At 41.0% G+C, this 25,002-nt stretch overlaps 1 protein-coding gene across 1 annotated transcript in view; it reads right to left on the bottom strand.

The window, feature by feature from the left end:
* The window catches only part of THOC2 (THO complex subunit 2), a 194,010-nt gene that overhangs the window by 24,387 nt on the left and 144,621 nt on the right, over window positions 1-25,002 (bottom strand). Inside the window, exons 34-36 of the mRNA XM_089677206.1 lie at window positions 5,624-5,761; window positions 5,192-5,258; window positions 4,028-4,176 (exon numbers count right to left, since the gene is read on the bottom strand). Coding sequence (XP_089533332.1) covers window positions 4,028-4,176; window positions 5,192-5,258; window positions 5,624-5,761 — 354 coding nt within the window. The remainder of the gene's footprint in view (window positions 1-4,027; window positions 4,177-5,191; window positions 5,259-5,623; window positions 5,762-25,002) is intronic.

Raw genomic sequence — 25,002 nt, 5'->3', positions numbered from 1 at the left:
CTCTGTACATTGCTGCATTCATCTTTCCTTTGATCCTGACTAGTCTCCCAGTTCCTGTCACTGAAAAACATCCCCACAGCATGATGCTGCCACCACCGTGCTTCACTGTAGGGATGGTATTGGCCAGGTGGTGAGCAGTGCCTGGTTTAGTCCAGATATGACTCTTGGCTTTCATGCCAAAGAGTTCAATCTTTGTTTCATCAGACCAGAGTATTTTGTTTCTCATGGTCTGAGAGTCCCTCAGGTGCCTTTTGGCAAGCTCCAGGCGGGCTGTCATTTGCCTTTTACTGAGGAGTGGCTTCTGTCTGGCCACTCTACCATACAGGCCTGATTGGTGAAGTGCTGCAGAGATGGTTGTTCTTCTAGGAGGTTCTCCTCTCTCCAAAGAGAAATGCTGGAGCTCTTTCTGAGTGACCATCGGGTGCTTGGTTACCTCCATGGCTAAGGGCCTTTTCCCTCGATTGCTCATTTTGGCCAGGCAGCCCTAGGAGAATTCCTGGTGGTTCCAAACATCTTCCATTTATGGATGATGGAGGCCACTGTGCTCATTGGGACCTTCAATGCTGCAGAAATGTTTCTGTACCCTCCCCCAAATCTGTGCCTTGATAAAATCCTGTTTCGGAGGTCTACGGACAATTCCTTGGACTTCATGGCTTGGTTTGTGCTCTGACATGAACTGTTAACTGTGGGACCTTATATAGACAGGTTTATGCCTTTCCTAATCATGTCCAATCAACTGAATTTCCCACAGGCGGACTCCAATCAAGTTGTGGAAACATCTCAAGGATGATCATTGGGAACAGGATGCACCAGAGCTCAATTTTGAGCTGTATCACAGATCATGTTGATAGCGGCTCTGAGGAAGAGGCATTGCCTCGAAACAAGTTAGCCATTTGGAGGTCTATAGTCCCCGACCAGACACCTTCTAGGAAGATTGGACCTTGCGGTATTTGTTATGATGTGCCTTTGACTTTTATTCTTTTGTGAGTATATCATATTTTACACAAACTAATTTTTAAAAGGTAATGCACTAGGCCTGTGTGCCCTCTCTGTCTTTTTGCAGGCATTTCAACTGGCAGGCTGCTGGAAAGGTAATTATGGGACTCCAATGTTAGCAGGTATATACAGGATACATTTACTGGCCATTTTATTAGGTACACCTTACTAGTGCCAAGAAAATATTCACCACACCATTACTCCACCACCACCAGCCTGAACAGTTAATACAAGGCAGGAGGGATCCTTCATGTAGTTTACACCGAATTCTGACCCTACCATCTGAATATCGCAGCAACCAGTCTACCCATTCTTTCTCCTCTGACATCAGCAAGGCATTTTTGTCCACAAAACTGTGATATTTTCTCTTTTTCAGACCATTCTGTGTAAGCCCTAGAGATGGTTGTGCCTGGAAATTCCAGTATAATCAGCAGTTTTTTAAATACTCAGACCAGGCTGTCTGGTACCAACAACCATGCCATGTTTAAAGTTACTTAAATCCCCTTTCTTCCCCATTCTGATGCTCGGTTTTAACTTCGGCAAGTCGTCTTCACCACAGCTACATTCCAAAAAGCAATGATTCGCTGCCATGTGACTGGCTGATTAGCAATTTGTGTTACCAAGCAATTGAACAGGTGTACCTAATAAAGTGGCCAGTGAGTGTATAATTGAAATCAAATCTTTATTATTTTATTGGCAACAACATGGTGTGGGTAGATTTCTTCCATTCACAGGCTGTGTTTCACCCTTCCAGCCTGTGTCTCAGAACAACAGGGATGTGATTCCTATATGTAATATCCCACTCAGCTCAGATGCGATAGGGAGGAAATGCTCAGCATAGAAACCCGTTGACAACTGAGCATGTGCAGAGCTGCCAACAATGTTCTGAAAAATCCCCAGCTGCATCAGAGACATGCACAGAAGGGGGAGATGGGGGAGACAGAGAACAGCAGGATCAACCAGGATCTTTGCAGAATACAGAAAACGATTCTCATAGTGACTGAGTATGAACAGCACGTAATACAGCATTTGTTAGTTTTTTATGATGTGGGTTTAGTGACACTTTAAGGCCCTGTGCACACTTGAGCTCAAAAATGCCTGTTTTACAGGCGTTTGTCTTTTTTTGCAGCTAAACGCCCCTCTATGTTAATCTGTGTGTCCATGCACACATAGGTGTTTGCAGGAGGTTAGAGTAAAAAAAAATTCTGAAGAGGAGAGCTTGGTCAGAAAAAACACACACATAAATGCTTATTAAAACTAGGTGTGTATATGTGCGCTAATACATTCTTATGACCAGAATAAATATTCTGGCCAACAAAATGCATTAATGACAAACGTGTAAAACATGCATGCAAAAATGCTCCTTTACCACATTTTTTTTTGATTTTCCCTCATAGGGGGAAATACTGTAGTTCTCATGTGATTCTATAAAAATGTACTTTTCATTTTGGGATGCAAGTACAAATCAAGGTAAAATATCTCTGGACAACAAAGATTTCACTTCCTGAACTCTTTTTAATTTAACCTATCATACCTATGCTACACACATGAAAGACATACAAAAACATGGAACTGTTGCTAGAGCACATAAGGTACATAAAGGACATGTGTGTGTGTGTTATTTATTACAGGTATTTATGTAGCGCCAATCATTTATGCAGGGCTTTAAATGTATATTGTACAGTCACATCAGTCTGTGCCCTTAAGTAGGTTACAATCTAAGGTCCTAACCCACATTCTAAACATACACATACTAAGGCCAGCTTAGGAGCCTACTAACCTACCAGCATGACTTTGGAGTGTGGGAGGAAATAGGAGTACCCGAAGGAAACCCACGCAGGCACAGGGAGAATATGCAAACTCCAGGAAGGTAATGTGGTTGGAATTTGAACAGATGACTCTAGTGCTGCCAAGCGGAAGTGCTAGCTATTTAGTCACTGTGCTGCCCTCTTTATTGCCCCCCCCCCCTTTTTTATTTTCCTTGCACCTTATTGGGTATTTTTTTTACAGTGAAGTTTCACCACATTTGCTAAGCTATAGGAAAAATGAGAGCAATGCACTTGTAAAGTGCACACTTTATTTGCCTTTAGTAAATCAACCCCACTGTATCATGGTATAGCAATATCAAATAAAGGTTTGCTAAGCGCTCTTGTGTATTTTGCAGTTAGGGCAAAATTACCCTTTCAGCACAGGGTCATGTGTTTAGAATGACAGTATTTGTATGACAATTTTAAACAATTTGATAGGAATTAATTTTACTCTTTTTACTGCATCCCAAAATTTTTTTTTTTTTTTTTTTTTAACATGTAACCTGCAGCAGAGGACTAGAAGCTCCTCCTTCTACTGTTTCCCTGCAGACTGAATGAGACAACTGTAAATCGATTAGGAAAAGGGTACTTGGAGGTTTGTTATAAAAATAATTATAGTGCCATCATCCATATACAGAAAGGAGGAATACTGTAAATTTAACTGTGTGTGTTTAATATTACTTTAAACTTTCATCATTTCTTCAGTTTCTTTTTGTTTGCCATGCCTAAGCAAATTATGTCATATATCCCAGGAGTCTTCAGGAGGGAAAGAGAGGTTTCCTCAGCTAAGCAGACCCTTTTGCATTAATGACTGATCTAAAGGGAGATTGATACCAAGAAGTAATGGCTATATGAATCATCTGTCATTACTCAAGACCGCCACAGCCAGAAATGCTAGAGTTTGTGTTTCAAAGTGTATTCTCAGAAAAATAAAGCATTGAGACAAGGATGGATGGATGAGTTTGCGTTGAATATTAGAAATGAAATAAATAACGTTTTTGGTGCTCAGATTCAGTGTAGTTCTGCAATAAGGTGCGTTTGTGTGAACACTGTGTACACGATATGAAAAACTGCCTTGAAAAACTAACATTCGGTTGAAGTTGTACAGGGACACCAGTATGGTATGTTCAGCTTCATTCAATAATGTAGGCAGAATCTTCCAACATTCACAAAGAAAGTTACAGTTTCCTCTAATACTATATAGGAAGAATTATGTTATATACCTTCTTGCTGCTGGAAGAACTTTTTTCCATCTTGTCTTTCATAAGCTCCCCTTTTTCTTTATTTGAAGATTTAGATTTATTTCGGTCTTTTTCATTTGAGCGTGGGGAATCTGATGGACTCTCACTTTTACTATGTTTCAAAGAGCCACCTAAAACAACAGCTTGCATTAGGAATCAGTTACACTTTAGAAAATACACTGCAGATATACAGAACAGATATTTTACATTTGAAAGACTATAGTTTCACCTAAATTATACTGCAAATCTGTGATGCACTGAAGGACACTGTTAAAGTGATATTAAAGGTTTGTATTTTTTTTTTTTTTTATTAGCCCTGATCCGCCACTTCTGGGGTCCGCCTATGGTGCTCCTGACTCCTCCCCCCCCCCCCCCCAATGAGTGTCACCATAGGAAGCCGCTTCCTATTGGGGCACTTGTGCATGCTCGATACCAAGCAGGGCTGTGAGTCTATTCATCCCTCCGTTCAAAGCTTTTGGCTAATGGCTCCTGCTGCCCTAAGTCAAGCCTGTGAGAGCAAGGAGAAGGGAGAAGAGCTGCTGCAGCAGATGTGCCCAGCGCTGGAGTGAGATTGGAATCCGGTGAATATGGAGGGGGGTTGGGGAGTTGGCTGCAGGGGGAGCTGCTGTTTAAAGGTTTTTGTTTACCTTAAAGCTGAGAATGCATTAAGGTAATAAAAAAAAAATCTTTAGCCTTTACAACCACTTTAACAAGCACCTGAAATATAAAATCTTACTCCACGAAAGTCAATAGTCTTTCAAATGTAACTATCAGGCAAATTATCCGAACAGTTGTTTATGTTTATGCCTGCAGAGATCCTTTTTCTGCAAACAGGAAAATAAATGCAAAATCCAGGAGTCTACCATTAAATTCTATGGTGCAGCAATCCTCAGTGCAATATATAAAACGTACATAAGCTATGATATTAATTAATGCAACATAGCACATAAAACACCCATAAGCCCTCCTGAATGACAGAATCAACCAGTGGGCTGTTTAATATAGTTATCAAAATAGTTTAGTTTAATGAAGGAAAGCCATGCAACATGAAACCTTACTGCAATCTCGAATTAGCCAAAGTGCTATTTAAAGCTGTAGCCTCCTGCCCAATATACTGTACAAGTCACAAAACTGAACTAAACTTACTTGTTCCATTTTCTTCTTTGCGTCTCTTTGAGTCTTGGGTCACTTCACGGTCACTATTTGAGTGATCCTTTGCAGAACAAAAAGGAGAAACATGCAGAATACAATAAGAATAATTTTTATATATGTATTTGGGTTTTAGTGCTCTGAATTTAAATGATGAGTTCACCTAAAATCATTAGTAAATTCAGTTTTTGGTAGCTGCTGGTAGGCTTTGCCAAGTTCCAGTACATCTCAGGCACTCTGGTAGCACCACATTCAGCACACATTTTTCCAAATGAATACAATAAGAAAAATGTGTGAATCCTGGGTGAAAGCTGTATATATATATATATATATATATATATATATATATATATATATATATATGTGTGTGAATTTATAATACACCTCTTATTGTTCACATTGTAACAGCAAACATAAAATTACACAAACCCTTTTCCTTTCTTTCCTTTCTTTTTCTTCCTTTTTCTCTCTTTCCCGAGACCTCTCTCTTGTTTTGTCAATCTCTTTCTTCTCTACCTCTTTCTCTTTGCTCTTGGATGTTGGTGGTGTAGTGTGGTTTGTATAGTGCTGTTAAATGAAAAGACATTGCAAAATTACAGCCTCACACAGGACACACAAGTCAAGACATCAATCTGAAAACACTATTTTCTTGTCCAGCCCATCTGTTAAAACCCAAACTTAAAAATAAAGAAGTCATTAGAGCCATTTGTATGTTCCCTGTCAAAACACTTATTATTGTGTTACCAACAGCAGTGCAGTCATTCTGAGCTCAAAGAGAAGTTTGACGTTGCCTTAAAACAACTTGAAAGTTTTGCACCTAACTACTTTATTAGGTTATAAAGAAAGTTTGTTAAAAAAAAAAATAATTATATCCATCTATCTAGATATCTATCTAGTTAGGTCCATATATATTTGGACACAGGCACAATTTTAGTTTTTTCAGGGATTCAAGCTATAGTTATATAATGGATATGGGCTGAAAGTGCACACTCTAAGGTTTAATTTGAGGGTATGTACATCCAAATTGGAGGAAGAGTTTAGGAATTACAGCTCTTAAGAGTAGCCCCCCCCCCCCTTTTCAAGGGACCAAAAGTAATTGGACAACTGAATCAAAAGCTGTTTCATGACCAGGTGTGGGCTACTCCTTTGTTATTTCTTCATCAATTAAGCAGGTAAAAACGTCTGGAGTTGATTCTAAGTGTGGTATTTGCATTTGGAATCGATTGCTGTAAACCTGCATCATGCGATCAAAGCTGTCCATGCAAGTGAAACAGGTCATTGTAAGGCTTCATAAACGTAACAAATCCATCAGATAGCAGCAACATTACGAGTGGCCAGATCAACAGTTTGGTACATTCTGAGGAAAGAAGAACGCACTGATGAGCTCAGCAACATAAAAAGGCATGGACTTCCACAGAAGACAACAGTGGTGGATGATCGCAGAATCCTCTCTATGGTAAAGAAAAATCCATTTACAATGTCCAGACAAGTGAAGGACACACTCCAGGAGGTGGGCGTATCATTATCAAAGTCTACAATCAAGAGAAGACTTCACAAGAGCAAATACAGAGGGTTCACCACAAGGTGCAAACCATTCATAAGCCTGAAGAATAGAAAAGCCAGATTAGACTTTGTCAAAAAACATCTAAAAAAAACCAGACCAGTTCTGGAAAAGCATTCTTTGGACGGATGAAACCAAGATTAATCTGTACTAGAATGACAGGGGAAAAAAAAAGTGTGGAGAAGGCTTGGAACAGCTCATGCTCCAAAGCACACGTCATTTGTAAAACATGGTGGAGGCAGTGTGATGGCATGGGCTTGCATGGCATCCAGTGGCACTGGATCATTGGTGTCTATTGATGATGTGACAGAAGCAGCCGGATGAATTCTGCAGTGTTTAGAGATATACTGTCAGCCCAGATAACACAAAATGCAGCAAAGTTGATTGGACGGCACTTCACACTACAGATGGACAATGATCCAAAACACACTGCAAAACCAACCCAGGAGCTTTTGAAGGAAAAAAGTGGAATATTCTGCAATGGCTGAGTCAATCACCTGATCTCAATCCAACTGAGCATGCATTTCACTTGCTGCAGGCAAAACTAAAAGGCAGAAAGACACACAAAGAACAACTGAAAACAGCTGCAATTAGAGCCTGGCAAAGCATCAGAAAGGAGGAAACCCAGTCTTTGGTAATGTCCATGGGTTCCAGACTTCAAGCAGTCATTGCCAGCAAAGGATTCTCAACAAAATATTAAAAATGGACATTTATGATTATATTAATTTGTCCAATTACATTTGAGCAACTGAAAATGGAGGGACTGTGTATACAAATGGTTGCAGTTCCTAAAATGTGTACTTGATATTTATGTTCAACCTCTTGAATTAAAGCTGAAAGTCTGCACTTCAAATTCATTTGGATTGTTTTGTTTTAATTTATTCTGGTGGCATACAGAGCCAAAAGTATGAAAATTGTGCCTGTGTCCAAATATATATGGACCTAACTGTATACAGTGGTACCTTGGTTTACGAACGCCTTGGTTAACGTAATTTTCGGTTTATAAAATAATGCCTCTGTTTACTAATCTATTTCGCAATACGAAGCAAGTTTCCCCAGGATGCATTGCGTCTGGGAGGTTTATAGAGCTGCCCCGTGCATGCTGGAGTCTGTGGGTAGTACGTGGCATCGAGGGTGGAGCTGTTTTTCAATGCATTCCTATGGGAAACCGCGTTTTGGTTTATGCATTTTTTGCAATACGAAACGTCCCAGAGAACACATTAGATTCGTAAACCTGGGTTTGGGTGTGTGTGTGTGTGTGTGTGTGCGCATGCGTGCGTGCGTGCAAACACATATACACATGCATGTTAAAACGGCAGGTTTCTGTGATCTAAAAAAATGAGACAAAGATAAGCACTTTTAGAGGATGAAAACAAGAAAAAAATATATCCTGAACCAATGGACTGCAGACACACTACAGGGGATGACCAGAGACTGCGGACACACTACAGGGGATGACCAGAGACTGCGGACACAGTACAGGGGATGACCAGAGACTGCGGACACAGTACAGGGGATGACCAGAGACTGCGGACACAGTACAGGGGATGACCAGAGACTGCGGACACAGTACAGGGGATGACCAGAGACTGCGGACACAGTACAGGGGATGACCAGAGACTGCGGACACAGTACAGGGGATGACCAGAGACTGCGGACACAGTACAGGGGATGACCAGACACTGGGGACACAGTACAGGGGATGACCAGACACTGGGGACACAGTACAGGGGATGACCAGAGACTACGGACATACTACAGATGATCAGAGACTGCAGACAGAGTACAGGGGATGACCAGAGACTGCTGACTTTGGGGAGGGGGGAGCAGGTACCCGAATTTGACAGGTACCCGTTCCCACTTCCTCCCTCCCAGTCTTCTGGGACACGTGACAGGTCCCAGAAGACTGCTGGACCATTCACAAAGCGCAGTGCTTCTCGCACATGCGCATTGGGCACCCGGCCCTGAGGTCGCAAGCTGTCACAGCCGGGTGCCCACACTAAAGATGCCCGTGCCAGTAGAGCAGACCGTGAGGACACTGCTGGACCAAGGACCAGGTAAGGTTCTGCTGCAGAGAAGAGCCGAGCGGCCGGCCTGGTATTCTGACACAGCGGCAGCGGGAATACCAGGCCGGCCGCTCCATAAGACGCAAACATTTCCCCCATTTTTTTGGGGGGAAAAAAGTATGTCTTATGGAGCGAAAAATACAGTAACTCATTTCAGAACTTTTTCCACCTTTAATGTGACCTATAAACTGTACAACTCGATTGAAAAACAAACTGTAAACATAAAAAACTAAAATAATGTGGTTGCATAAGTGTGCACACCCTCTTATAACTGGGGATGTAGCTGTGTTCAGAATTAAGCAATCACATTCAAAATCATGTTAAATAGGAGTCAGTATACACCTGCCATCATTTAAAGTGCCTCTGATTAACTCCAAATAACGTTCAGCTGCTTTAGTAGGTCGTTACTGACATTTTCTTAGTCAGATCCTACAGCAAAAGCCATGGTCCACAGAGAGCTTCCAAAGCATCATAGGGATCTCATTGTTAAAAGGCATCAGTCAGGAGAAGGGTACAAAAGAATTTCCAAGGCATTAGATATATCATGGAACAGAGTCATCATCAAGTTGAGAAAATATGGTGCAACAGTGACATTACCAAGAACTGGACATCCCTCCAAAATTGGTGAAAAGGCAGCCAACAGGCCTACAGCAACATTAAAAGAGCTGCAGGAATATCTGGCAAGTACTGGCAGTGTGGTACATGTGGCAACAATCTCCTGTATTCTTCATATGTCTGGGCTATGGAGTGGCAAGATGGAATCCTTTTCTTATGAAGAAAAACATCCAAGCCTGACTAAATTTTGCAAAAACACATCTGAAGTCTCCCACAAGCATGTGGGAAAATGGTCTGATGAAACGAAGGTTTAACTTTTAGGCCATAATTCCTAAAGATATGTTTGGCACAAAAACAACACTGCACTTCACCAAAAGAACACCATACCCACAGTGAAGCATGGTGGTGGCAGCATCATGCTTTGGGGCTGTTTTTCTTCAGTGGGAACTGGGCTTTAGTTAAGTTAGAGGGAATTATGAACAATACTGGCACCAAACCTTCAGGCTTCTGCTGGAAAGCTAAACATGAAGGGGAACTAGACCTTTCAGCATGACAAACAACCCAAAGCATACATCCAAATCAACAAAGGAATGGCTTCACCAGAAGAAGATTGAAGTTTTGGAAAGGCCCAGCCAGAGTCCAGACCTGAATCCGATCGAAAATCTGTGGGGTGATCTGAAGAGGAGATGCCCTCACAATCTGACAGATTTGGAGTGTTTTTGCAAGGAAGAGTTCAACTGAGTTGTACAGTTTATAGGTTACGTTAAAGGTGGAAAAAATTCAGAAATTTTTATCTTTGTCTCATTTTTTTACATCACAGAAACCTGACATTTTAACAGGGGTGTGTAGACTTTTTATATCGTGTGTGTGTGTCTTCGTGTGTGTGTAATCTGAGTGAAATAAACAGCACAGAATATATTTTATGTCGTTGAACTTGGAATTAACCACTTGAAAACCATTGCAAAGGCCCTGGAGAATAAAATGATGACAGTTTTTTATGACACGGTATTTGCACAGCAGGTTTTTCAAACGCAAATTTTTGGGAAAAATTACACTTACTCATCATCCTTTATATGTGTTACAAAAAAGTTTGCACTATATTGTGTAAGTAGATACCAAACGTCACACTTTTACAAGTTACCAGTTTAGAAGTACGCAGGAGGTCTGGTACAAAAATGACTGCTTTAGCTCTGATTTTCGCACCAATACCTCACACGTGTGATATGATTGCCGTTTAAGTATGCGTTTTTTCATCAAAGAGAATCTCTGAAGCTTAAAAAAATGATACCACAGCGGTATTAAAGATTTTAGACACTGATGTGGTCTGAACTCCCAAACTGCATACATTTTCTGGGTATGAGTTTTAAAACCAGAGTTCAGCAATGGCAACATTTGTATCTTTTTTAATTACATGATTCCTTTGCAGATGATTCGAAAGGTAACTTTGTGCATTAAGGCAGCCTAATTATTGTGAATGAGCTGCCAATGCACCACAATGGATCAAAAAATGCCAATGACCTTTTTTTTTTATATATATATCTTTTAGCAATGAAGTGCACCAGAGCGCAAGGTATGTGAATGAATGGCACCACAAAAAGTAGGTTTGTTGTGGGAACTCAAGTATGATCACAATGCACAACTGTTAATGGGCTCTCAAACATCTGCAAAGCTAGTTGGACTTGCCTAAAGTGAAGACACCACACCCAATATTTAATAACAGCAGCTTAAGAGCTAAAGAAGAAAATTTTTTTTTTTTAATTTTCAAACAAGCATACAGATGCTAGAAGGCTCTCTTTCTACAAGCGTGCATATTTGTGCTTGTGGAGTAGGTAGGCAGCCTTTTTCAATCAGGTGCTGTGGCACCCTGGGGTGTTTTCTGGGTACTTAAGGGGTGCCTTGGCAAAATACTTACAACTGATCTAAATTGCCCAAAAATTGTATGCAAGCCAGCAGGTGGATCAAGCATGTCTTTTAGTTACAAAAAGCCACACGTTTTCAGTGCACAGTAACCAAAAGGTGTCAACAGTTGATGAGGAGGACATCAGGCATCTGCACAGCATCCTCATTTGCCCCTCTCCTTCAGCACTTGGGTCACGTTAACTGCGTGAGCAAAAGAGGCAAAATGCTGGATACTAGCAAGTACCAGTGTGCAAAGGTGTACATGCTTTGTAAAATAAATAACCTCTTATGTTGGGTATCCCCTATGTGTGTGGATGCTGCTGTAAAATGTAAAACTATTAGTTTAGTTTTTTACATTTTAGAATGGGGTTCCTCAAGACTGTGCAGAATTTTAAAGGGTGCCTTTACTGAAAAAGGTTGAAAAACACTGGGATACAGCACTCAAGTGTTGGGTTCGTCCAAACAGAAAACCACCAACTGGCTGGATAAATCATAAAGGACCATATTTTTTTTCATAGGTAAAGCTGGCTCAAATTATGCCAACTCCTACTGAACTGGACATACATTTAAGCTGTGTTTGGCCCTGTAGGCACCACCCATCTCAGCAAAACTTGAATGACAAATGAAGGTGCAAAATCATCAAGTCGAACATAGCTGCATCCAATCAGATGCAGTAAATGTTTGCATATTTACGCAACTGCAAGTGCTCCAGCAATAGATGGTAGTACAAATCCCTCATCCCCCCCCCCCTTTTTTTTTTTTTTTTTTTAAAGTGGAAGGGGGAATGTGATTCTGCATGGCTAGTTTAAAGGTGCTTCTAAAGGTTTTTGTTTTTTTTTTAATAAAAAAATGGTTTTGCAGAGCAGCCCTGATCCTCTTTAGGGGTTCCCCTGCTGAAGCTCCTGGCTCCTCCCCTCCTGAGTGCTCCAATAGCAAGCCACTTACTATGGGGGCACTCATGTGGGCTTACTTCCAAGCCGTGTGCTGTGTGTCCTTTGACACACACGGCGCAGCTCAGCCCCGCCCTTTTCTCACTAGTTGTGAATGACAGCAGCAGAAGCCAATGGCTCCCGCTGCTGCCTTGCCCTCCAGTGAGGAGATCGAGAGCGGAAAGAACTGCTGCTCTTGGGCACAGTGCTGGACTGAGGTTGGGCTCAAATAAGTATAAAAAGGGGGGGTCGATTCTGAGGTGGGAGATGCACACAGAAGGCATTTTACCTTAATGCAGAGAATGAATTAAGGTAAAAAAACTTGTCCCTTTAAAACCACTTTAACTACCTTCCGCCCGCCCTATAGTACAATGACGGGTGCAAGGTGGTTCTCTCGTTCTGATAGGACGTCAAATGACGTCCTACCATTCTCACTGCGCATACGTGGCTCAAGAGCCGAAGATGTCGGCTCAGTCATGCGATCAGCTGGGTTCAATCACAGCTGATCACATGTAAACACGGAAATGCTGGTTATCTGCATTTCTCTCCTCTCGAGCTGTCACGCTGACAGCTCGAGAGGAGAGAAGAGACGGTAATCCGCTTTCTGCGGAGGGGACATGTACACTGATCATCCCCAGAAGTGCCACCTGTCAGTGCTCATCAGTGCCAGTGCCCATCAGTGCCACATCAATGCCACATATTAGTGCATACCAGTGCACATCAATGCCACATATTAGTGCCACCTATCAATGCCAATCAGTGCCACATATCAGTGCTACCAATCAGTGCTGCCTAACAGTGCCAGTCAGTGCTGCCCACCAGTGTCATGTATCCATGTCATGTATCCGTGTCATGTATCAGTGCTGCCTGTCAATGCCCATCAGTGCAACCTACCAGTGCCTCCTCATCAGTGCCACCTATCAGTGTCCATCAGTGCAGCCTATCAGTGCCCATCACTGCAGCCTCATTAGCGCACACCAGTGAAGGAGAAAAATCACTTATTTACAAAATAGTATAAAAAAAACTAAGAAAAACATTTTTTCTTCAAAATTTTCAGTGGTTTTTGGTTTAAGAAAAAATAAAAATCCCAGAGGTGATTAAATACCACCAAAAGAAAAGCTCTATTTGTCTCAAAAAAATGATAAAAATGATAAAAACTGTAAAAATTACAGTGTTGCATGACCGCGCAATTGTCATTCCAAGTGTGATAGCACTGAAAGCTGGAAATTGGCCTGGGCAGGAAGGGGGTATAAGTGCCCTGTAGGCTAGAGGTTAAGGGTTACCATACACATTACATTCTGACTGGACAATCTGTCCAATGTTCTTTATATTTTCCTCAACTATATAAAATAGAACAAGCCTGAACAATCTAATTTGTATCCAGTTGTGCAGGCCTATGCAATACATAGTTGTTGGTAGTTCTAAAACAGAATGTACAATCAGGCTCTATAGTAAGCTAAGCTCAGCCAAAAGGAGGGGAGCTTTAAAACACATTTCAAATGATTAGTGCAGAATGGCTTCAGACACCTAGTCCGGTAGGAAAACAAATTGCCTGAGTTTAGATGAGAACAACATTAAAGGGAATGTGTGTGTTGATGTGGATTATTTAATATTTTTCAATGAGAACATGATAGATGTTAAGAAGCTTAAGAATATAGGAGTAATAACTTTTTTTGGACCATAAGGATGGGTTGTACTAAGTCAATATACAGTATGTGCTAATCTTATCTTAGGTATTTTACCAAAAGAGTAGTTGATGCGTGGAATACACCTCCAGCAGAGGCAATGAGTCAGTCAATAGTAATTGGATTCAAACATTCTTGGGACAAACATAGATCTATACTCAGACAAAAAAAGGTAAAAACAAAATAAAAACAAATATAGAAAATTTAAACAAAATGGGGCAGACTTCATGGACCACTTTTTACTGCTGTCACTCTTCTATGTTCTTTGTACTGCTGTCACTCTTCTATGTTCTTTGTACTGCTGTCACGCTTCTATGTTCTTTGTACTGCTGTCACGCTTCTATGTTTCTATGTTCTTTGTACTGCTGTCACGCTTCTATGTTTTTTTGCCATGCAGTCTCAGCTAAGTATTTGGAAACAAATGTGCATGCATGCAAACCTACAAATTCATCTCTCCTTTGTTATTTTTAACAACTAAAAATATGCTTTAGAGGTGCTGCAGAAAGGCCACAGAGGTCATGGACATTTACCACTTGAGGAGTATGTCAATGCCTTCTGCCATGTTAAGAGGGAGAAATGTTCCTTCCTCTGCCTACTCCCTCCTTGTGTTAATGCTCACAGTACATGAACTAACAAACATTCCCTGAATCTTGGTAGCTGTCTGCCTTTTCAGACATCTTTCTCTGTTCCAATCTGACAATTGCTATCCACACATCTCTGAATTAGTCAGATAGAGCACATTGCCTCTATATAGCATCTGTGTGGCACTGCAAATGAAAAAAGAAAAAAAAACCCTCAATGACTGGATAGCTAATCACAAGTTTTAGGGAAGGCTGCAAATAAATAGGAATAGTGTGTTAACAGAATCACTTTAATACACACCATGAACTTAAAGCAGTTGCTACAGATTACTTCCTGTACCAGAAAAATTACATTGCTTCCTTCTGATGTAGACACCTCCTTCATCAGCTGACAAACGTAGTAATAGAAAAGGTTTCTGTAAGATGGCAAGTTTTTGATACAGCCATAGAGAAGAATGTTTTGTAGATATGCACACAATCTGTCGTGCTATTTTACAGAGACAGCAAGAACAAAAATGTGCGTTATATTTTAAGCTTTAAGATCCTTTTCCTTGACACATCATGACCCTTGCTCTAGTCTTGTGTACCTTTACAATGTATACTTTTTCCTATCATGATACTATAGACTGGGGGAGATCAAGGCTTCCTTCACACAGGCAATTAGGGTCATAAACAACAGCAAGAGTCAGCAGATTCCTGCGACTGGGCCTGTACAAGGTAATGACTCGCATACTTTAAAGTAAACACTTGGCCTACATAGCTGCTGCTAAACCTAAAGCAGATTGTGACATTGTACAGTCACAGGTCCTCTACGCCTGTGAGTGGATGAAACGCATTACAGGGGCGTGGTCTTGGGAGATGAAGCCAATATGTCATATCACCTTACTAGGAGGTATGCGCTTCCTGTTTTTTTTTTGTTTGTTTTTTTACAGCTGGGATACAAAATATATTATATAATATAAACACAAACACACTCACCGGCCACTTTATCCCACACAATTACACCACTACCAGCCTGAGCCATTGATACAAGGCAGCATGGATCCATACTTTCATGTTGTTTACACCAAATTCTGACCCTACCATCTTAACCGCCTCCCGCCTGCCATATAAGGCAATGACAGGCGCAAGGTGGTTCTCTCGTTCTGGAAGGATGTCGCGCGTGCGCGGCTCCGAGAGAATGCAGTGCGGCGATCGGTGGTGCGCTGTGGTCCCCGGACACAGCAGATCACCAATCAACGGAAAGAGCCAAAGATGTTGGCTCGGTCACGTGATCAGCTGTGTTCAATCACAGCTGATCACATGTAAACAGGGAAATTACGGTTATCGGCATTTCTCTCCACTCGAGCTGTCACACTGACAGCTCGACAGGAGAGGAGAGCCGGTAATCGGCATTCCTCAGAGGGGACATGTACACTGATCATCAGGGTACTGATGATCAGTGTGCCCTGATGATCAGTGTAGCCCCAGCAGTGCCACCTGTCAGTGTCCATCAATGCCAGCTGTCAGTGCTCATCAGTGCCACCTGCCAGTGCCCATCAGTGCAACATCAATGCCACATATCAGTGCACATCAATGCCACATATCAGTGCCCATCTGAGCTGCTTTTCAGTGTCACCTATCAGTGCCACCTATCAATGCTGCCAATCAGTGCCACCTATCAGTGCGCATCAGTGCCCGTCAATGCTGCCTATCAGTGCCCGTCAGTGCCAGTCAATGCTGCCTATCAGTGCCCGTCAGTGCCGCCTAACAGTTCCAGTCAGTCCCACCTAACAGTGCCATATACAAGTGCTGCCTTTCAGTGCCCATCAGTGATGCCTGTCAATGCCCATCAATACCACCTATAAGTGCAGCCTATCAGTGCACATCACTACAGCCTCATTAGCACATATCAGTGAAGGAGAAAGTGATTTACAACATTTTAAAACAAAAACTAAGAAAAAACTTTTTTTTTTTGTTTTTGGTTTGTTTAGCAAAAAATAAAAAACCCAGAGGTGATTAAATACCACCAAAAGAAAGCTCTGTCTCAAACAAATGATAAAAATTTCATATGGGTACAGTGTTGCATGACTGCACAATTATCATTCAAAGTGTGACAGCGCTGAAACCTGAAAATTGGCCTGGGCAGGAAGGGGGTATAAGTGACCTGTAGGCTAGTGGTTAATGATGCAGCAACCAGTCTGCACATTCTCCTCTGACCTCCGACATCAACCAGGCATTTTTGTCCATACAACTGCCATTCACTGGTTATTTTCTCTTTTTCAGACCATTCTCTGTAAACCCTAGAGTTGGTTGTAAAAATCCCAGTAGATCAGCAGTTTTTTTTTTTTTTAAATACTCAGACCAGCCAATCTGGCACAAACAACTATGCCCCATTCAAAGTCACTTAAAGTCCTTTTCTTCCCCATTCTGATGCTCAGTTTGAACTTCAGCAAGTCGTGTTACCAAGCAATTGAACAGGTGTACCTAATAAAGTGGCCCGTGAGTATAGAGATAGATCTATTTTCTTCAGGCTATCATATCATGCCCTGAACTGAAATACATTGCTTTTAGTTTATTTGGTTTAAAAGTTTAAAGTGTAACTCAAATTTCTTTAAAAAAAAAAAAAATCAAATCTCCTCTGGTTGATCAATGCACATTGAAAGGCTTTGAATTGGAGTGACTTTTTCATTTTTGACCAGCTGATACACTTGCGGCACTCTAATGAAGAAAGCTACAAGGTCTGCATCCCTTTAAAAAGGATTAAGCTTTTAAGTGTATCTCACCAAAAATAATATTGTTTTGTGGTAAAGTATGCCTAAAATTTGACTTGTATCCTGGTGCCTGTACCCAGAATTGTCATTTCCTGCTTGTGTGATTGATTTGCTGATTTTCCCAGAATGTACGGTGTACAAATCGTTTCCAGGTTGCCATACTCATTGAATTTTAGAGAAAATGACAGCATCGCAGATTGAAAAGGAAAGGTAATTTTTATTAGGCATAATGAACAATATGGCTTGCGTCACAATTGATATGATATTGATATTATATGAGAATTTGTTTTAATTTGCCATACATTTTTTTCCCCAAGGAAGTGGAGTTTCCCTTTAATTTTACTCCTCAAATGTATTACAGTTCCTAAAGCAAGGCACTACCCCAGAAAAAAACAATACATTGTAGCTTTAACCAAAAGATAAACAAAAAAGTTATTATCTTTGATTCTTCAGCACTGGGCCTTTAATATTGGGGGGGGGAATCATAACCTAACTCCTCTTTTCCAGGGCACAAGGCTGTCCTGGGAGACTATCTATTCTTGCCTCTTGATTATTATTTCTTTGTTATGTAGATTGAGGCAGCACAAGTGGGATTCCAGCTGTGACTCCTCAGTGGTGATTTATGCACAGAACCTAATGAGGGAAGATCTTACCCTCTGGAATCAAACTGCAGGTATACAGGGCATTCTCCTCACTGTATGGACCCCTGGCTGAAGCAGCAGTTTTGAGGCGCAACCTCCATTCAAAAATAATGCTACATAATTATTTACATAAAAAGCAGAAATGCATAACAATCCACTGCTTCCTTTTTATCCTCAATGATGGCAGCTGCTCCCTCTCCCCCCAGTCCAGCCCAAAATTTTGTAACCAGATTATTGCCAAGGAACTAGCCACAACAGTCTGGCCCGATGTGCACAGTGGATTCCTCCTGCAAAAAGGTGACTATATAGTAGAGACAATGCTAATCTCTTTGTACATCATTTCCAGAACCATGAAATGAGTATTGCTGATCACTTTCTTCTGGCATTGCCTGGCTGAGGTAAGAACACTATTATTGTGATATATCATTTACCCTGTACCCTCTTCAAGCTTACTGCGGACTGAGGAGCAACACCTGCAACAGTATAAGCAGTACCTCCTATTTTCTAAGTTTCTACATTTATGCCCAGGCAAACAAAACACAAGAAGCACTTGTCATGTAGGGCCAGTGTCAGCAGACTTCAGTGGAAAAATGCAGCATGCTTTTAACATAAGATTAGGAGGCTTTTGAGAACATTCAGAATTCATTACAGGTGCATTTCTACTGTAGTGGGCTTGATCATTTCCTTAGATTTGTATGGGGAGAATAGCCATTCTGAAGTGAATAGAAGTCTGTTACACTGGCCCTCACAGTGATTTCCAGTCTGTTACAAAATCTGCATGAGTCAGGTAGATATTTCAAACTAGAGAACTTTGTTTTTTTTTTTTTTAAAGAGTTAGGTAGAATGGCTGGCTAAAGCGCAGCAGGTAAAATGTTGCATTGCAGATCTATTTTATATGTACAGCCTGCTGCATTTGGCTTGCAGCTCTCCACCTTCTGGCAATACATGGTATGTACAAAGCAGGGTGGATTTGATTTAAATCAAACTGATTTAAATCACGATTTAAATCACTAGTCAGTAAGGCTTGATTTAAATCCTAGTTTTCTACATAGACTAATTCTTGCTGGTATAACTAATATGCAAGTAGACGAAAATTTTTAGAATAACTTTTCATATTAGTTTTTTTATCCCCAGTTTAATAGGTTAATCATTCATATTTGGACTTTTCTGTTGTACTTAGGAAGGAGAAAAATAATCATTACCTTAATAATAACAATTTAAATAGATTTATTCAACTGAAACAATAACATTACAGCATATGTTATTTGCTTAAACAAACATCCATGTTTGTTAACTAATTTGGCTAAACAAAATATATATATTTTAAGAAACTTAGACTGTCAGCCCCTTCCTCCTCACACTTCGTTTCACTTTCTTCTTGTGCAGATCTATTCCACTCCAAACAATCAGAAAAATATTGTTTCTATTCTATTCACTGAACTTCTTGAAACTTAGCACTGAAGGGGTTGATTCTGTATTCATAGGTTTGTAGAAGTTAGGATTAAGGTCTTTTTCTTAACTCTGTTCATGTTATAACATTTTTGCTGTGAAGAAGAGGCATGTGATCTCCGCTGAGTCAAATTCAGTTTTGAGAACTGCAAAAGTAAACCAAGCATCTGTGATAATATCTTGTAGGCAGAGAAACTGCCCAATAATCTTACAAAAACCTCTGGAAGAGCATGACATTGTGAATGGATTAATGGAATTTATTTACCAAAAAAATTAAACATATACAGCCTTATTCTACATAATTAAAAAACTAATCTTTATTTCATGATGGAATAACCTTTGGATGGTAATATATTTTCCTCAAAAAGCATTTTATTCAAAAAAATCTGATTTAAATATAAAAAAATCCGATTTAAATAAAAAAAAATCCGATTTTTTTTTATTTTTTAAAAAAAATCATTGATTTTTATCCACCCTGGCACACAGTAAGTTTTGGCTGTAGCTTAGTTTGTGAGGGAATGTTTAGAAGCTTTCTTAGCAAGATTAGTAATAAATTGTTTAATACATTTTTATTTTCCATATTTAGGTAAACAGGAAATAAAGATGTCTGACTTACCTCTGAAATCATTTTCTCAGAGGACACTATAGGACATACTGTAGGCTACTTTAAGACTTGACCATGGGTTATATGCTGCCACCTTCAGATGAGGACAGTGGCAAAGTTGTTTGAGAGCCCATATAACCCCTCCCACTCCTAGAGATCCTCAGTTCAGCATGGAAAAATGCTAGGACAGAGGGCGTCCTTTACTGGGCTCCTAGAAAAGGATTTTACAGTCAAGGCAAAAATCCTTTTTTTTTTTCCTTTTAATTGTGCAGTACAGGACATAGGCTCCTTCAAGTATTGACCATGGGGTGTCCACAAGCAATACAACTTAGTGGTGGGCAACACAGTAAACAATACCAGCAGGCCAAAAACAAGAAAATCAGATTCCCAATTCAAAGAGCATCTTGCAGCACCCTACAGCCAAAACTGCCATCAACAGTGGCCCGAATATTCACTTGATAAAGCTTCATAAACAAGAGCAGGTGACAGCTTTGCCTGGTGCTGAAAAGCCCAACACGAACCAACTGGTCAAGTGGGCTTAACAGGGAAAGGAGGATCCCTATTCTCTATGGTGTAAGCCTTAATGGGAATCTACCTAAAACCACCTATAGATGGTGAAATGACATGCAGGACAAACAGAGAATGCAAGGTTAGATGGAAGAGGTGATTAAGGGATAAACTGTACAATGTAGACTGATCTACTTGGGCAGCTTTGGAGCAGGACAATGATTACAATGGAAGGAGGAAACCAACTTGACAAGAAAGCAGGCCCAGAGCCTCAAAACCTCCTTGTCTTTATGAAGAACAAGGAAGGGTTGTTTACAGGATAAAGCTGTCCTTACTGAGATGGCTAAGGCTGGTCAAGGGAATATCCCAACCAAGCTCAAAGGGAGTCCACTATAAAACGGACATGACCAAATTGGGACCCCAAGCTGAGACAGGTGTACAAACAAAAGAGAAGCAAACCATCACTTGAACAAAGGCCTTTAATCAGAGATTGAGAGGCCACCAGTGGTCTCTAAAAGAGGATGGTCAATGCTGAGACTTGCCCATTCAGGGTGCTCAAGGCCAAATGTTGCTCCAGCCCAGACTGGAGAAAAGACAAAATAAGTCCTATGGAAGAGTACCTTCCAGGATGAAACTTTCATGCCTCGCACCATGCAACACCTTCCAAGTGCAATGATAAACCATGCAAGAAGTCAATTTCCTAACTTTAGGCAGTGCAGGAAAAACAGAAGACAGTCTAGTGACAATGAAGCAGGATAGTAAACAGGTAGCTGGCCCATATGGAAGAGCTTAGGGAGCATCTTCCAGGAGTGGGAAAATTTCTCAGTACCAAGTCCTTTCCGGCTAATTTGGTGACACCAAGATCACTAAGATCACAGAATGCCTTCCATCATAAATCTGCAAAGTTTAGGAAAAATTTGTAGTGGAAGAAAGGCATTTATTAGTCAGAACTGGTCCCACTGCAAAGGCCTTTGGGTCCCTCTTCCTGGCCACAAACCTGTCCATCTTATTGTTGAAGAAGAATGCCAACAAATCTGTCTGGCGTTCCTCAGCGATTCACAGATGTCTTGGAACACCTCGGGGTGAAGTGGCCATTCTCCCACATCCAGGCACTGATGAATGGGAACGTCCACCTGCCAATTATTTACTCTTGGTATGCGGACACGACTGAAATGTGCGTTTCAGCCCAAGCCAGAACAAGGTCTGCATTTTGAAGGGCCATGCAGCTTCTGGTGACTTCCTGATAACTGAAGTTAGCCACAGCTTTAGCATTGTCAGACTGATCCTTCATCAGTTGCCAATGAAGCTGGTTAGTCCAATGCAGCAGGACAATTGCCCTTAGCTTGACAACGTTAATGTTAAGTCTTGGCAAGTTATATGCTGCTGGAAGAGAGGCCTATGTTTTACCCTGCATTTTTATCATATTAAAATACAGTAATACCTTGGTTTACAAACGCATCGGTTAATGTAATTTTCGGTTAACGAATGAAAATCCATTGAAAATAATGCCTCGGTTTACAAATGTTGTCGCAATACGAAGTGTTTGTCAGTGATTTTTAAATGCAATTGCCGGCTTTTTTTTTTCTTCACTATAGCTCACAGAATTAGTTGTCACTTTCCCCGGAGTTAAGGGAAACTTTGTTTCTTTTAAGAGACTAAAAGGAAACATTGCTTCTCTTAACTGGGGGAAATAAACTAAAAGAAAAAACTTTTTCTTTCTTTTAGCTGGGGGGAAAGTGACAGCTGAATTTCTGAGCTATAGTGAAGAAAAAAAAAAACAAAAAAACGGTAATTACATTTAAAAACTGGCACCATTCGGGTCTGGTATGGATTTTGAGGGGAACTCCCACGCCAAAATTAAAGAAAAAAAAAAAAAATGGCATGGGGGTCCCTCCCAAACATTCATACCAGACCCTTATCATGCAGCCCGGAAGGTTAGGAAAAAGGGGGAAGGGGGGCGAACAAGCACCCCCCTCCTGAACCATACCAGGCCACATGCCCTCAACATGATGGGGTGCTTTGGGGCAGGGGGGCTCCCCCCCTAAAAGCATCTTGTCCCCATTTTGATGGAGGAGGAGGTGGAGGAGGAGGAGGAGGAGGAGGCGGCGGAGGGATACATGCTTTCACAGGTCATTACTATCAACTAACAGGAGCGAAACAACCTCACACAGATTTAACCCCACAGCTCCCAGGGAGGGAGCCAAGCAGAAGGATCACAAATGACCCTTCAATGGTTCGGCACTTTTACTGTAGTGCCCTACTTTCAAGTAATGCCCGGTAGTTACACAGTAAGAGCGGCCAGTCATTATGGGATTAATTCTGATTCTCCTGCTTGGCTTTCTCTCTAGAAGCTGTGGGGTTAAATCTGTGTGAGGCCGTTTACGTGACCCCAATAGTGGATGATGACCACCTGTGAAAGCATGTATCCCCCCTCCTCCTCTGTTGGTAGAGATAAGCACAGTGCCGGCACAGACCACTGAGAAATTCCCAAGCTAGGCTATTCTGGGAGTGATCTGTGTGGATGGCTGCGGGACACACCCCCTTCTCTCATGCTCATGCATGAGACTCCTAATTAGTCTGTCAGTCACAGGAGAGGGAGTGTGGCGACAATTTATTTTTCATGTGTCGGGTTTTTTTTACAGTAGGAAAGCAGAGAGAATTTAGATGACTGTCTGCTCCTTTCTTGACCAGACTACGAACAATGACTTCTGCTGTTATGCTGTGTGAGGTCATTTCAATTTTGATTTTTTGGGTTTACAACCACTTTAAACTTCTGAAAAGTTTATTGGTCAGTGCCTTTCGAAATCAGAGGTCCACTGCGATAGAAGTTGCTGCCACAAAACCTTTCATTATTGTGACAATAAGGAGATTTAACCTTTTGAATTGTCATGGTGATTATTGTCACCAAAACAGGAATAGAGGGGAAATAATCCAAAGGTAACACTTATTCTGGAGAGAACGGTTTAATTTAACAAAATTCCTTGGATTGCATGCATATCAGATAGCACCACATTCCTTCTAAAGCACTGAAACTAAGAAAAATAATATAATGGGATAGTACAAGTGTATGATAAAACCAAATTAATTTTATTCAGTACGGAAAATAAGAAATTGAATAGACATTGAATACCAGCTGGTTGCTACCATGATAGTCCACTTGTACGCAAAATATATATCATTGCTTCTGTATACAAATCCCATGTGTTAACATGACTAAATGGTTTAATACAACACCACCAACTCTCCTACATAGAGTCCCCAGTCTCCAATGTTCAGTGCCCAACCGTTTTGCAGTAAAGCTACCTCGGGGACCCAGAGATATTATTTAGGTACATGCATTTTGCTTTATGCATATGGCCGGTGTTGCCATCCACACACCTAAATCACCCCCATATGGGGGAGGGAGGATGAAAGAGAATAGAAAAAGCTCTTGGGGAGAAAGCAGGAGGAGGAAAAGGCCATGAAGCAGACACCTCTGTTTCTCCCTGGTTGACAGGAGACCACAGGGGGCCCATGTCTGGGATAACAAAGATATACAGTCCAAACAATCTTTTCTGCTACAGCATCCTCAGACTGCCCAACCATGGACAAGCGCAGACTTCTCACATTCTAGTACTGTTCCCAAGTGGCCCTACCATGCATCAAGAGAACGGTCTAAAAAGGGGATTAAAGTAAAACTTCACCCAAAATTGGAAGTTCTGCTTGTCTGCATCCTCCTCCTTCCCCTTTAAGAATTATCACTTTTTGGAAGGGGGGTAGAGGGGGTACCTGATTTAGACTGGTACCAATCCCACTTCTGGTAGGTTCGCCTCAGAGATCTGAGATGAAGTTCGCACCTCCTTCTAGGACACATCACAGGTCCCAGAAGACTGCGGGACCATTCACAAAACTTAGCCTGGTTTGCGTATATGCAGTGGAAAACTGGCAGTGAAGCCGCAAGCCCTACTAAAATATTACTATTACCTACAACTCATGGACCCTTGGACTTGTGGTCATTGGGAAGAATTACCCCCTTACAGATATCTATAAAGATCAATGGTGTCAGTGGGAACTTATCTTAGAGGTAAAAATTGCTCATTGCTCAAGGAACCCTAGCAACCTCTGGAACTCTGACTGAGAAACCCTACTTTGGAGAAATGTTCTCACTTTCTGTTGTGCCAACAAGCCATGAAGAGATATCTTTTAAATGGGACACAGATGACAAAGAAAAAAAACCCAACAGGGATTTTAACCCTTCCCTGCTCTATTCAATTACAAAGAAAAAGGTTTTAGATATACTTTCCTGTATATCTAAACCCTAAAATAAAACTAAATAATAAAATAAATATATTATTAAAAAAAAATGAAAATAAAATATTAAATAGATTGAAGATTATTAGATCTCTGATGCAGCGGTGGCTACTTTAGTTCACTTTTTTTTTATTATAATTATTATTTTTACTTAGCAGTCCTACACTTCCTGCACTAGGGTGACGCTTACTCAATGTATTGTATTTATCGAGGAGCAACGTTGCCACTCGAGTGTTCTCCTAGTTTGGACAACAAACATCTCCCCTCAACTCCTTTACAAAGGTAGGA

Source organism: Staurois parvus, unplaced genomic scaffold (assembly GCF_062004578.1).
Source record: "Staurois parvus isolate SC_StPar_1 unplaced genomic scaffold, SC_StPar_1.0 ptg000181l, whole genome shotgun sequence".
NCBI classification, from domain to species: domain Eukaryota; kingdom Metazoa; phylum Chordata; class Amphibia; order Anura; family Ranidae; genus Staurois; species Staurois parvus.
The sequence above is the reverse complement of the archived record's forward strand: the minus strand, read 5'-3'. Positions and strand labels throughout refer to the sequence as shown.